This window comes from Cygnus atratus, chromosome 6 (assembly GCF_013377495.2).
Source record: "Cygnus atratus isolate AKBS03 ecotype Queensland, Australia chromosome 6, CAtr_DNAZoo_HiC_assembly, whole genome shotgun sequence".
In the NCBI taxonomy this organism is placed as follows: Eukaryota; Metazoa; Chordata; class Aves; order Anseriformes; family Anatidae; genus Cygnus; species Cygnus atratus.
Window position 1 is genome coordinate 9,204,828 of NC_066367.1, and position 15,408 is coordinate 9,220,235.

General features: G+C 43.6%; 1 protein-coding gene across 7 annotated transcripts in view; it reads right to left on the reverse strand.

The window, feature by feature from the left end:
- LRRFIP1 (LRR binding FLII interacting protein 1) overlaps positions 1–15,408 on the reverse strand; it is a 104,778-nt gene that overhangs the window by 21,284 nt on the left and 68,086 nt on the right. For 4 of the 7 annotated variants that reach the window (XM_050711606.1, XM_050711607.1, XM_050711603.1 and 1 more), the window contains exons 3-4: positions 3,703–3,735; positions 2,322–2,447 (exon numbers count right to left, since the gene is read on the reverse strand). In XM_050711606.1, coding sequence (XP_050567563.1) covers positions 2,322–2,447; positions 3,703–3,735 — 159 coding nt within the window. Of the gene's footprint in view, positions 1–2,015; positions 2,088–2,321; positions 2,448–3,702; positions 3,736–15,408 lie in introns of all 7 variants that reach the window. The other 3 variants (XM_050711605.1, XM_050711601.1, XM_050711602.1) reach the window with 1 other exon arrangement.

Consider the following 15,408-nt stretch of genomic DNA (forward strand, 5'->3'; position numbering starts at 1 on the left):
CTCCCCCTGCCCCTGCACATTGGCAGCTCAAAGCAGCTGCTGAAGATGATAAGTTGAATTTTTTTTTTTAAAGGTAAACTGGCCTTGATTTAAGATCAAGATTGATTTAAGTTTAGGTAGTGCATCATTAATGAGCTAGGCTTTAACCTAAGGTGGTTTAGCAGCCAGCTTACACAAATTTCAGGGATCCTTTCAGAGTGAGGTAGGAGACACTAAATACACTAACTCAGGAATTAGGATTTGCAGTGAAAGCTACGGTTTTTGTGACCTGATGCATCATTTTTCATTAGGTTTCCTATATCGCATTCCCTCTTTACAAATTCACTCTAAGAAACAGCTCCCATTGCCTTGAAAACCCTCCCCATCAACGTGAAACGAATGTAAGATACTGAGAGGTTTGTAACAACAATGACAAAAAGCTCTGGCTCATCTTCCATGCTGTGCAGTCAAACTTGCACTGTTTGATTTTAAAACAGAAATAAAGGACGTACGTAGGCAAAACAGTGCAAATAGGCAAACATGTTGATATTCCAGTTCACACATCAAGCAGTTTCTCTTGGGACTTCAGTAATATTAGAATGATGCATAAAGTAAAGGTGAGAGTCATATACTTCCCTTTCCTTTCCATAAACAGAACAGGGGATGAGAGTGGTGAAACTATCACAAAAATTAAGTCTGAATTGGTTTCGTTTATATTTCTATTGACAAATAAGAGAATTTGTCTTCGGACCTGTATAAATTCATGTCCTTAAACACAAATTGTGTTTCGGTGCACTTTCCAGCTCAAGGATGAGAAATATTAAGCACAGGAAAGCAGTCAGAATTTGGCACCAGTGCTGGGATTAAATCTCAGAAACAAGCTGGAAAGGAAGTATATGCAAATAAGAAGTTAACTCCTTCAGCATGCTAAGTTTTGTGTTATTAGCATCAGGTTCCATCACAATGGGTTATCCCTGGACATTAAGCACACTCTTTTACTCCAAAGCAAAGCCAGAATTAAAGACCATCTTTGAAACCCAATGTGGCTTAGGTACAAATCACCACAGAAGACAGGTTAAGGGATGAAAACCTAATTTTTTTATGCAGCGTGACTATTTTGCTACATCTGGTACACACTGATCAGGGGGAAAAAAAAAACAGGCTTTACAGAAAAAAGGCCAAATTACTCTTTTTTCCATTGACAACTCTTAAGACGGCAATAACTGCACCTGTTGCAGCACTAAGCTGCAACAGGTAATTCACACAGTACTTCACTGTAGTGAACTACACAGTAATTCACACCGATAAATGTTGCATTACATGCTTGGTATTACCTATACCTTTGCAAAATTAACTTTTCCAAAAATGTTAATGCTAATGCTGTTCCTCACTTAGCACATGATGTTATGCTGCTGCATGGTTGTCACACCAAAATCCATTTATGGCTTTGTGAAAGTGCTAAGAGCTTCCCTCCTGCCGGCTGCTGTGAGCATTGGTTGGCTTTTCATGTGATGAGTTCTGTTACACAACATTTTGTTACAAGTATTAAGGGTCTTTTCTGTGAACTAAAGATGAAACCGAAATGACAGTCAGTGCTGCACATGTGCAACTTTCCAAAGGCACGCCAGACCTTTTCAAAAGAAAATGTAAGTAGAACATCTGAGCTTTTAAACTCATACGATTTTTCATGGCACTGGAGGCCACGTGTTTTATTTCGTCTTTCAATTTTGGGAGGTTTCTTTACAAAGCAATTTAAAAGATAGCAATTTGAATTTGCTAGCAAAACAATAACCTTCTCAAAACAGCAAGACAGACATGCAAGAGTAATCAGCCGTCTTTCAGTCCACACTTGGAAGCACTGCTCACCACAATCAGACACCAGGACAGCTACTTTTCCAGCTAATGAAATGTTTTCACACAGTTTACAACCACCCCCAGAAGAAAAGCATGCAAGGTCAGTTCTAGGTCTCACACTGGCTCTGTGAATGTTTAGCTGGTGTTAATTACCACACTTCCACTCTGCAGTAAAGCAGTACCTTCATTTCTTTCAGTCCCTGCATGTATTTGCCTTCTACATCCTGAATCTGGTCCTTTAACTCATAGATATCCTAAGAGAAACGGTGAGAAAGGTGAATGATGTCACTGAAACTAAGGGGCAGAAGTACAACTGATACGGAATCATTCATATTCAAGGCTCTCATTTAAATATTTCTACCACACAGGTTAAGCAGTCTGATCCTAGTCTGAAGCCTTGCCAGACGATGAAATTTCTTGGATAGAAGCTTAAAAAATGCCATAGTTAAAAGATTCCTAACAGTTTGTGCTGGTTTTAAGAATCTCACCTTTATTTCTCTAATAGATGCCTCCGTATCTGCTGAGATGGACGTATCCCCGCTGCCTCTTCGTGAAGATGTCCCACCTAGAGAAGCTAACGTAGCTGCTGATAAACTCGAGACGGTCCGTGCTCCCTAGAATCACACAGTTTAAAATAAAACGGTTGTAATTTTTTTCCTAGATATATGGATTTAAAAAAAAATAATACACATAACATAGGCTGTTGACCTACTGATATACACAGATGACAAAACATTAATTCTGTCTTTGGCATCATGAGTCATTTCAGTAAAGCGCGTGATGTGGATCACCAAGGTTCACCTTGTGCATCAGCAAGACAAAAACCAACCAAACCAGGAACAAAACCAAAAATGAACAACCCAGACCAAACTAAAATAGAACCCAAACACCCACATATCTGTACATCTTCTAGATTTCAATGGTATAGTTGTTCCTGGGAGTTACATTATTTCTGTGTTAGCTTCAGCAGTCCCAAATTAAAACGTGAGGAGAACAGCTAACAGCAATTGTTATCTAGGCATCTAACACAACCAGAGGCAAGCCTGTGGCTTTTAGGCCATCCTCATTCCTAGTTGGTCTCTGGTGCCACAGAAAACATTAGAATTCAGTATTAACAACAAACCCAGAGGAACAGGAGCTGTTGCTGCTCTGCTCCTGCAAGCTCCTCAGCAGGGGAAGGTTTAACATCAGGCCAGAAAAGAACCCTTGCACTTCCGAATGATACAAGCTTGATTAAATAACCTCTTAGGAATACGAAGACTCAGAAGATCGAGATTCACCATGGGAAACTAATGAGAAAATCAGATGTAAACGCTTATCTTTGTAACAGCAGTTTGCACAGCTTAGATTTAAGTATTAATTCTAAATTAGATAAAATCCTTAGGGGCTTAGTATCATCTTGCCAGATATTTTTAAGAACTTGCATTATTATATTTTGTGGACATTTCTTACTACTCTTCAAATTCTTATTGCTTTCATTTGTATTTATTTACTCTGCAGCAGTAACCACACTGTTTTTAGAGTACTGAGGGTTCTGCGTGAAGCCAGTTTCTCACTTAGTGCAGTATCACTTTGGTTTTTTTTTATTTCTATGCAGTACTACAATTAAACTCTACAAACAAAACCAGTATTCACATGGCTTAGCCTAAAGCAACTTCAGTCAAGTGCTGCTGAATGTCAGTTATAACTTCTGAACAAACACATAGGTTTAAAGTTCAACAAATGTTGCAGTAGAAGGTCTGATAATTCAAAGTTTTGCGCCACAGTAGGCTTCCTAGAAGATTTCTGTAAATTCACTGCAAGTTCTACCTAACCTTAAAAAAAAAAAAGCAGCACTTTTATCAGAGTAATTCACAAGATCCTTCTTACCTTCTCAAAGTCTTTTTCTGGCCTTTCCTCGATCTGTAAAACAGAGGTTCAGAAAGAATTGTTAGATAATAAAGCACAAGAGAAGGTACTATGATATCAGAAGGGGAATTCCTAAAACCTTTAAGAGACTTTTCATTAGTAATCTCTATCTGCTCAAAAAGCAGCCAGCAATGTCCTGGCCAGCACTTCAGGGCATAAGCCAGGACAAATCACAAGTTCCCAAGCAGTACATCGCTCCCTGGAATATATGCATTGATGAAAACCTACGAGGTCTGTAAGATAAGACAGAGGAACACATTTTTCCATATCTACATCATAGTATTTCAACATTAAGACAACAGTTGATCTGTGGGTTAACAATGCAGGCATATAAATCCTAAATGGACATGAACTCAAACCCCAAAATCTTTTCCTCTACATAAGACCAACTGTATGCTATCGCGTTTTTTTTTTTTTTATGAAAACTTAAAACTATGCCTCAAAAGAATTCGAAATAGCAATTTACTCAAGTAAGTAGAGAGATCATACCATTGTTTAACTGAAGGATGCAGAGGCTTCCAGACCAAGACACCTTCTTGAAGCTGCAGTTTTATGGACCTTAAATAAAATCAGCTACCTCTGAAACCTATCAGCATGTCCCTCCCCCATTCCCAAAAGCAAGGCATCAAGCTCGGTTTGAAGGACTGTACTGCACCTGCACTGCTCCCAAAAGGAGAAGAAAAAACTATGAAAAATAAGGTCTAAAGCTTAAGACTTCCACTAAGTGTTCTTTTCTTGTGTCGAAGAGCAACTGACTTCAAGCAAAGATCCCAGCAAGGCCAAGGCTGCAGAAACTGACCCCGAAGTCTCTGTGTGGGACCGGTGCAAAGTCTAAATAAACAGCCAGTCTGTGACTTCGGCACTTCCCTGGAATTTACTGATTCAGAAGACAGATCCTACGCTAACACTGGCCAAGGAGAAATAAATCAGAGCCAAAGCGGGATTTAGGAGTACAGAAAGTTACCATGAATCAAGACAACTTCAATGCTCAGAAGAGAGAGCAAAAACCACACACAACCTGGGCATCTCTTCAAGATGCTTTCACAAAACACTTTTAAAAACGAAAGGCTTACCCAGATTGAGAGCCTCAGAGCTAAGAAGAACAGTGTTTGTGAAACGACTGAAAAACCAACACGGGTCTGCTCCAGAGGAAGGCAGGGCATTGCTGAGGTTAAGTTAACACATTTCATTTGAAAGAACACTCAGAAACCTCCATCTCTTTCCAATCAGTTAACATTCATCATTTTTTCCCCTTTGAATTATACAGAGCAACGTGTGGATGACCCTACTTGTTATGTGTCACACTGCCCACAGTACCCTATTATTTCATGCCAGACAGCTCCAAGTGGTGGATTTGGCAGCCTTCTGGCCCTGCCAAATACCAGGTGGCTGTTCAACAAGAAAGTTGTGGCAGTACTAATATCGGTGTGTTACTACAGAGCAGTGTACACACACACACACAGGCCTTTATATCCAGGAATTTATGCACAGCCTTTTGAAAAGCCTATGTTATGGGTTTAGGGCACAACTGAAAATACTTGCCTTAAATTATTTGTGGAATGTAGATGTAAAAATGTTTTTGATTAAAATAATATCAAGATTTGTTCTCTTCTTTATTATCCATCATCTGAGTCAGAAAAAAAAACTTCCATTTACGAAGGAGAAAATATTAAAGTTACTGTGTTAAAAGATCTGCACACAGTAGGTATTTTTACTCAGCACTCATTACCACGCCTGTGACGCCTGCTGCACCTTCACTGCAAAACAACCTTTAGCAGTTCTGAGGATGCAGTCATTCAAAGGTATTAAGAGACTTTTAAAATTGGTGTGGTTTCAAAAAATTATAGGTTTCATTTTCCCCAGTGATGATCTGCTACACGCATCTATTTGGTGCCACAAAACACGCATTTCATTTTCTTCTCAGAGGAAGAACCACTGGTGATTTCTTTCAATGTTAATGTTTAAAAAATTGACCTGTTTTATATAGCTTTCATTCTGCTCTTTCTTAGATTAACGTAGTGACAGCATCGCTCCACAGAAGAGAGAAATTGTGCTCTCTTTTTCAGCCACCAGAGGGAACCCCAGGTTTTCAGCCTTCAGCCACTCTCCGAGGAGCCCTGTGGCATCTGACCCAGCAAGAAATCAAAGAAAGTTCACGAAGAAATGTTTATTTTTATTTGAAGCCACACAAAATTATGGTCCAAAATGTTTACCTTCCGCATAAACATGCGATAAGGAATATTGTAGCAATTAGGCTGAAAACAACCTCTCTGCTCTCACAGTACTAAGCGTAGCCCTTAATTCGTTTTCCATATCAAAATCTAAAGGACTAACAGAATACTTGCTAGAAGAGGAAAAATGAAGAGGAATTCACCTAATGATACACAACCTTTAATTTAGAGAACATCGTCCTTTTGCATTACCTTCTTCCTTGCCAACAATTTGGGCATTTTGTACTTTGGTGTATAAAAATGAAGGTAAAGGATACAATTTTCAGAGGAACTCCGGCATGCACATCTTTGTTTTGGCAAGGGTACTAGGTTGCTCTTTGCAAAAATAAGTACAATGGGATGAGTTCAGCCTCTTTTGAAAGTTTTTCAGACTAAAACCCGAGCCATGCTGCCGTCACATCAGCACTATCAGAGGCTTACCGCAGCTGGAAATTTAACAAGAGCAAAGGAATCCTACAAGTCTATATAAGGCTATATTGCCTATTTTTCCTAGATAATAAAAACATTTTAGCACAATGTTTTAAAAAGTATTTCTCCCTACTCCGCAGGCAGGTTAACCCTTGAGGCTCTTTTCCACTAGGAGATTACCCAGGCCAAAATCTGACTCTAGCACCCCCCTGCAAAGCCCTGACACCCAGGGACAGTCCTGCATTGCATCCCAGCTGCACGCAGGAGAGAGAAAATGTGGATCTTGAAGTCAAAGCAAGAGTCAGGACTCTAGAACACATTGTCTAGCTTCCAGCCTCCTAAAGCAAGCTTGAGGGAAGCTAAATATGAGATTGTTGCTGCTGTGCAGCGCTGCATGCGTGCTCCAGTACTGGAACAACTTCAGTGCATGGCTGTCACTGTTCAGCTCCAGAGAGGATCTTAACCCGAGATCAGCTTCCTCAGAAAAGCAAGGTCTTTGTTGTGACATATTTAAGATCGTTTCCTGCTCTTGAAATGAAAACTTGGCCCACACCACAGAAAAGTTATTGCAGTGGATAGTGCTGAGCAGAGGCTGGTATCTGCAGAAATGGGAACTAAAAAAGCAGCACCGCAGGCAGCCTGGCAGCCTACATAATCACAGTTTTACCCCTTTGGTCAGCTTGGCTGGAGCACCCAGCAGCACAAGGCTCCTGTGTGCTCTCCCAGTCACAAGAGCCACCTTAACACCAGCAATAAGCCTTTAAAAGCCAGCAGTGAAATACACTGCTGAACTTTGTCAGGTCTAAAGTGGATTTGTCACCTGTATCCTCAGCTAAGGGACGAGTGTTATGCCAAAGCTCCTTGCTTAAACAAACTTATCAGTCGCCACAATGCAAGGTAGCACTGCAGCAAATCCTCGCTCCAGTGCTACAGGATACAAGCCTAATATAAATCTTTACATTATGACTCTATATCAAATACAGAAATGCTTGCTTTTTGCCACTGGCTTACTGATTTAAGGAAAAAAACCTCCAGCAGTTCACATTAAAAAGCTCATCTCAGTAGCTCAGGCACAAAGTTTACCTCCATCTGTACAGGAGGGAACGACGCTGTTCTCAGTAGTCCCAAGATATGCATTTAATAGCAAGTATAATGCTTAAATATGAAACTTGACATATCCACGTATCTGCTATAGGTGCAAAGGCAGCAGACAGCAATTACTGGTGGGAATAATGGGAAAAATGTTTAGGCACTGCATCAAAACTCAAACGGCAAAGTTGAGGCAGGTGTATTTACATGTTGTGTTTAAGCATCTTCCTGGCCTTTACTGTACTACAAACAGCACAGACGAGAACACAAGTCAGCAAAGCTGCGTGCAGCAGGTAGGACTTCTGGTCATTAAAAAGCTACAGTGACAGAGGGAGAAACAGTTCTGAAAAAAAATTTAAGGGCTGGAGTGACAGGATATCATAGGCTTTAATTTAAAAAGTTAGGCTGAAAAGTTCTCTGTTCTGTACATCTGATTTCTCATGACACTTAATCAAGCTAGGGAACTGTTCAGTTTTGGTTTTCTGGGCCATAATGCCCACAAACAAGAAAGTCATTTACCTTCAAGTGTTAAGCACTCCTAATTTTTATTACAGTACATAGAGTTTTTTTAAACTATCAAACTATCAAGTGACATAAGCTTGTTGGGAATCCAGCTTTTTCAACCCAACAGATACTCCCCTTTCCTTCCTCCTCCGCCAGCCCTTTACGAAGTAAACTTGGAGTCAAATCTCTAAGTGTGTAAATGCCAGAGGATATATAAAGCAGAACCATGAAAGCATATGGCTTGATATATCAAGGGAGGGAACAGCTCATTTTTATGGGCTGGCGATATTAAATACTGGTACAGACCAAAACAATCACATTTTTCCACTCAGAAGTTATTGTGGTTGTCCAAGGAGGTCTTTATTCTTCTTCTAGGCAACCTGAGCAGATGACATTTTGGGACTGTGCGAGTGGCAGCGATACACTGCTAAGCCAGCTGAGAAGACAGGGCTCAATTTCAGCACCCTCCTGCCATGACCGAGCACACCACTGGAAGCGTTATCAAAACGCCTTGAATTGTGTTCAAAGGCAAGGCACGTGATTCCTTACCATGAATTACGGGAAGAGGCACTGCATAATATAGGTGGAATAAATAAAAATGGGAGTCAGGAGGTGCTGCAGTGACCTAGTGCAGTAACTCGGAGGTGGCTTCGCAGTGAAGGTACAGTGGCTGTATGGTACCAGGTTCATGCTGCCTCGTAGGAGGAGGCAGGGTGTCGTTACAGCCCTGTACCTTTTGGAGGATTGATGTCTCTACAGCCCTGTGCCTTTCAGACCTGCTGACGTTAACGCTCTGCCCCTCGAGGCCACAGAAATAACGGCAGCTCTTCACACCCCGCCATAAAGTGCTGATTAAAAGAAAGAAAAAGAAAATAAGGGTGCCTGTTGTCTCCTCGCAGCCCAGACTCAGCTTGGTGCCTCTCCCATTTCCGCGCTGACACAGCCAGCCTTCCCCACCCACGTGCGTGCAGCCAGGCCAAGCCGTAAGCACAGAATGACACGACAAAATCCCCTACAGCTCCCAGAAGGGGCAAGCTGCATTTTGTTCTCACCACAAGCAACCTGCACCAATGACTCAGGCTGAACACAAAACACACACAGGGGAAGCCAATGTTAATGTAAAGGTACCCAAGTCTTATACTTAAAGGTCTTTAATGAAATAAATCCCTGGTTATTCTAATTATTTTTTGCCTTGGGGATAATTGAAATTCAGTTTGCAAGGCCATTTAGGAAGAACTTCCACGTTCTGCCTTGCGGTACAGCTGAAGATACATACTGCAAGAACTCAGAGCTCCCTCAGACGCAGGGACTAATTAAAATATTGATTTATTTTTATCTCACCAGCTGCCATATGTTACCTGATAAAAATCCTGAAAAAAAAATTAAAAAGCAGATGCACCCTTGCCTTTAAGGAAGACCAACGCTTCAGCGCTTTTCTATCAGTTCCATTTGCTTTTGCTCAACCCAGTTTATTCAGCATCTTTCTCCCCCAAAAAGACTGGGCTTGCTTGATGGGCTGAAGGCTTCCCTGCCCGATGACAAATGTGACGGGGGACATCTGATACAAAGCAGCTTGGTACTGCGGACCGGGTGTTACTGAAGAGGAATGCTCTGGATTTCCATGTTGCACCTTACCTTGCTGCATGCTGCCATAGCTTTGGGTATCCAGATATTCCTCTTTAATTACTCCTCAAGGCAACATTTACAGCACTTAAGTTCCAGCTCCTCAGCAAAGCAACCACCGCAGTGGGACGTTATGACTAAAGAGGCACATTGTGTGTGCTAATTTATGAAATCGCCCTCTTCATCTCTCCGTATCTTGGGGATGTGGTAGGCAATCCGCAACAGGTCCCTGGAGAACCACCACTTTAACGCTTCACTACAAGGAAGGCTGCTGGGACACTTGGACACCTTACTGAAACAGTGCAACACTTCAAAAGGCACTTTCTAGGGAAGATTAACTTGTTATAGACCAGTTTATTGTAAGCTGCACGTTTCCTGTAAAAGACAAGCTACTGATAGCTGTCGCCACGCTATCAGGCCTTGCTCTGAAACTAAGAACAAAATATTCAGAGGTGTAAATGCCTGAACGGAACAAGAGAAAACAGCAATACACCACTGAAAAATAGAAGACGAGTGCTTTCTATCAGTAAAAAGCAGGGAAAAAAATCTTGTCTTGGTTACCTACAGTCACAGGAGCTGGACAAACCTTTAGCATCTGTGCCCTGCTCAGCCTTGACTGCTTGGGAGTTCACGATGCTGAGTCCGACTCCCACTTCACGATGCTAGACTGTGGCGCCTGGTAAGCTACAATCCAACAAACATGCTCAGATCCAACCTCCGGATAGCCCTGCAGCAACACCACACCGAAATACTGCTGAACAGAGAGAAACTTGAAGGCTGAAGGAAGATTTAGGGCTTCCTGATTTTCACAGCCAAGTGACATAGAGCACTACCCATCGACAGTGTGCAATCTTTTGCACAAAATGCTTGCCAACGTACTTTAAGCTCAATAATTTCTACACAAATACCTGTGTTTTTACAGTAGAGGTACACTTCAGGTTCGTGTGACTGCTAGTTTTTAAATTCCTTTTTGAAATTTCTCATCTGGTTCATCCTTTTTTGTCCCTAGCATAGCCTAGATAGCCCAATTAATACAGCAAGAAACAGTCTTATGAGCGACAGTGACCTCTTTCTACAGAAAAGACCTTGAAGAACAGAAATTAAGCAGTTTAGGAACAAAAGAAAATAGAGGAGCTCACCACCGGACTGGCTCGAGCAGAGCTGGCTCTTGAAGATGCCCGAGATCCTGACCCAAGGTAGCAGCTGTACTCTGAAGGCTGCCGCAGGTGAACCAGGAACAGCAAGCAGAGAAGAGAGAAAAGAATTACGATTGGGAAAGGAAGCAAGAGAGGAGTTAGAGCATTGCATCTGAAGTTAGTTACGAAAATGGTTACATGCAGCTGAACAAAGGAAGAGCAGTTAAAGGTCAGAGAACAGACATTTCAGGTGTTAATTTAAAAAAATAAGGCAAGCAGTACTTCTAGCTGATGGACCAAGTAAAGAGCTTTGATTTAATACAAGAAACAGCAGAACAAAGAGTAATTTTTATTTAAATATCTTAAGATAGCAGTCACAAATCAGAAACCTCTCAATTGCTACACAAAAGGCTTGATCCTACTACTCTGCAGGACCGTTGAGGTTCTCCGGTGAGCCTTCTTCCCGTTCTTCAACATTGCACACACAAAATAAATCTATGCTCTAAAAGCCAAAGCAAAAACCATCTCATCTATGTCGTGGTTAGAGTCCAAACAGAGCCCATCTCAGAGACTGAACACCGTCCTGACTTCGCAGCACCCGCAGCCCTCCTCTGCTGCCAAAGGAAGCCTTTCAGTCCTTACAGGCAAGTATCTGACCGGTGGGACAAAGCAGAGCGGCTGAGCTGGGGCTGACAAGGGCAAGAAACGCATACACGCTGCTCTGTTTCCTGAGGTCACAACACGGTGGGAGCAGAGAAGGGAAATGAAAGTTTAAAGCATCAGAGAGACAGCCCTGGGACTTATCGTGGCAGTAAGTTTAGAACCACTCCCTGCATTTTCACAGGCGTCAGAGCAGCAGCTTCGCAATCAATCTTGTGCTTAAACATATTTTATAGAAAAATGCATGAGCTTCTCATTTTGACTCAGTTTGATTCATTCAGAACAACATGAATTAAAGAAGTCACTGGATGTTTACTGGACAGGTTATTTTTCCTATTACTGCTACCTCAAGGCAGTTGTGAACGTAGCCTTCACAAAGGGCCATGTCAGTGCACCAAAGCTCGCGCAGAACCTGGCACGGAGACAAGGAAGGAGGCAGCTTGGGGCCAGGAACAAGCACGAGGAACTCCTCGGCAACTTCAGCTGTGTTGCTGATGACCTCGGTGAGCTTATTTCAGTCATCTGTCTCTGAGACATGACTACACTGTGATCTGAAGACCTCTCTTACTGCTGTTATGTATTAGCTTACCCTTTTTTAAGGTATCTTCCATTGAGCTACCTGGCCGCTACGGGAATCCCCCAAAACTCCCCAGCTGCCACGAGACACCCAGGTCCCCACCAGCTACTGGAGGACTGATTCAGCATCTTTAACCACGCTAAGAAAGCAGCACATTATAAATGAAAACTAAGCTTGCAGTACCAATAAGTGGTACCAGAGGAAGCAGGACATAGCCCTGGCTGCAGTGCAGCCACCAGCTTGGTTCCTGCCACTGGAACAGGAAGGAAGGTGACCGAGCCCCGTCCTTAGCTGTCCTGCATCAAGTGACATCAGCTCCACACACCTGAGCTGCTGAGCTTCACATCGGAGCTGAGAATAAGCAAAATTCGGCCCTGTGTCCCACAGGTCACCCCTTTTTTCAAATCAGAGCCAATTCAACTTGAAGCCCCTCTTTGCCCCCTTCGAAGCCACGAGCTTGTGACCTTAAAAAAGCCACAGGCAGCACTGCAGTTCCCTTCGAGGCAAAAACCTCGGAGCCCAGCTCTTCCTTGGGCAGGCACCAGGAGCTGGAAGAGGCTGCACTGTGCCCAGGCTCCAGAGCATCAGGGGCACGGCAGTGGGATGGGGAAGGGGAGCAGGGACCAGCCTTCACGCAGCCTTCCCTGCTCAGACCACTGACAGGGGCGGGAAAAAAGTCTTCAAACAGCTTTTGGGCTCAGAACCCGCTGCAAATGATTTCTCCCCAAAGCAGAAGCGAATCATCTGGGCCTCTGAGAGACTTATGGAAAACACAGGAAGACCACAGGAAGACAGCCCGTACGAACACAGAATTACAACCAGCTCAGCATGGTGTAAACGGCAAATTCACGGGACTGCAGGCTGCCAAAACAGCCCAAACAGATAATGATCAATGAGTTTTACAAGACAGCCAGAAACACAAGGCACCGCTGTGAACCAAAAAGCAATGTGGAGCTTCAGATCAGCAGCAGCACACACGGCACAACTCAGGAACACGGGGCTTAGGGAGCATTCTTCAAAGTTGGTTTCCTCCTCCAAGCTAACAAAAGTGTAACTTTTTTTTTTTTTTAATTAAATTAACATCACTGCTTTGTTTTGGGGGCTTTTTGCTGCTCGGGTCTTGGTGGTTTGGTTTATATCCCAGAGGGATATAAACCCCAGTGACAAAAGCAAGCAAGCTGTACGTTCACACGGCTCCTGCACTTCAAGTTAATGAAGCAGCACTGGGGAACCGGTTCCTTTTTTAACCTACATAAATCCCCGTTTGCAGAAGACAAAGTCTCAGAGACGGAAGGGACTTTCCGGGCTCTTTCCAAGGTATTTATCAGGAAACCAAAGTGAAAAGGCAGAGCTGAGCTGCCCTGGCTGCAGGGGCTGGGCTCTGCCTGCGCCATCCAGAGCAGGTCTTGGCAAGGCATGGGTCAGATTTAGGATTTGATGATAACAGTGCTTGTTCCTACAGCAGGCTACGACCTGTCACAGGCCATCTTAAATGCTCCTCAGCCCAGAAAAGTCTGCGTTCTGTTAAAAAGGGGTTACTGGAGGACAGAGACACGACAACAGGGAAATGCAGAAAACATCTTACAGCACGAGAACTAGAGGCACTATACCGACGGCTCCCACTGTAAACGCTCTCGTCATACACAGACGCCTACAATTAAAAGACAGAGTCAGAACAGGAGTGGAAGACCTACTTTCTGGTTTTGCAAATTCACAAGGTGCAGGGCACGGGAAAATGAACAGCATGTGCAAGTATGGGGACATCGCCCGCATGCAACCGCAAGCACCATGCAAGTGAAGAACTCACCGAGCTGAAGTCAGCGAGCTGGGGAGCTCCGTCAGGCACGTGCAAATCCCCAGTGCCCCCCATCCATCACCCCATCATGCATTTCCAGCAGCTCCTCCACTCGCCGGTTCAACAGGTAACGTTACCTCTGACCAAAATGGCGACATCAATTCTTAAGCTGTTGAAATGGGTTTGATTTGCATTTCTGGAGCTTGTAAAACATGGGAAAAAACTTATGCCAGAGGAACCTCACTTAGTAGCCAATTTACCAAATTCATATAAATGGAGGAAGATGCATATTTAAGACAGCCATCCGCCTCCAGTTTACCCTGCAAGTGTCTGGCTCGGGAAACACAGAGGGAGGAGGAAATTCTGCCTTTAAGTGGTGAGAATTTAAATGAGCTTCTCTCAGGTTTTAAGTTTGTACAAGAACAGTGGAATTTGGCTACTCAAGTTTTGAAGCAGATCGTTGTTAGCTGCTACACAAGCAGAAAGAATTGATGTTGCCTCTCTCTGGCCTGCTCCTGTTTGCCCTGGGTAGTATGCCAACATGAAGGTGAAGGTCTCCATCCAAAGAGAGATCTGCAGGAGCACCACACCTCCCCGGGCACTGCTTGCACAATGCCAACAGGAGTAAAAGGAAAGGGTCAGCAAGCCCCAGTCTGTACAAACAGCATCGCACACGTGCACTCGGATGGATCAGACAGGTGGCACCAGTGTGAAATAAATGGGTCCAACGAGAACAACAGAGGTTACAATGTAGGCACGGCTGAAAGTGAGCAGCTTCAGTGCTTGTGTTTAGAGCAGTAGCACGACAAACCCTGTAACTTCTGGCTGGCAGGGCATCGCTGTACAGCAAGGAGGGCTGAGGAAGACAAGCACAAAACTGTTTTTTTGCATAGAAATGGAACATAAAACAGGAGGCCTAGAGCAGAATTAACAATCCTGGTAGAAGACTAGGATTAAAACACTACAACAGAAGGAAACCCAGTATAAAGAATATTAGTCAGCTGTGCCATAAAAGCATTAGATCTCTTCTCGCACAGACTAAGAATACCAAGCAGACGTGTATTTCCTACAGGAAGGGAGGACACCACGGTATACAGAAACACAGGAGCGTAATTTCATTGTAGGTTGTTATCATCTCCGACACATTTGTGTGCAGCAGACAGGGTGTTTCTCCTCACTTCAACCAAAGGCAGAAAAAGAGCTACATGCACAGACAGAAAGGTTTGAAGATACATATTGTAAGTGCTCCACGCAGCTCTAAGATCACCTCTTGCAGATTTTGTTATTGAGCAAAAGGGCAGAGAAAACCCAAGTTGCTCGGGACCAAGTTACAGATACTCAGCTCAGCACACCATACCCCAAGTGATTTGTTAGTGCTCATCACTTGCAAGGTGCAGGGATTCAGGTCGGAAAGCACACACGGTGCTGTAAGTATGTGCACGCAATACTCCAGCAGCAGTGCCTGGCTTGCAGGGGCACGTTCCCACAAGCCACCCCGACCCCATGCCGGTGGGGACCCCATGGCGGGCCTGGAGACACCACGGGTCCAAGGTCCCCCATCCCACCAGGCAGGACAGGTTGCACAGGCTCCAGCCACATGCAGAGGACAATCCAACCTCACCAGTGTCTTTAAAGCTTTGGGTT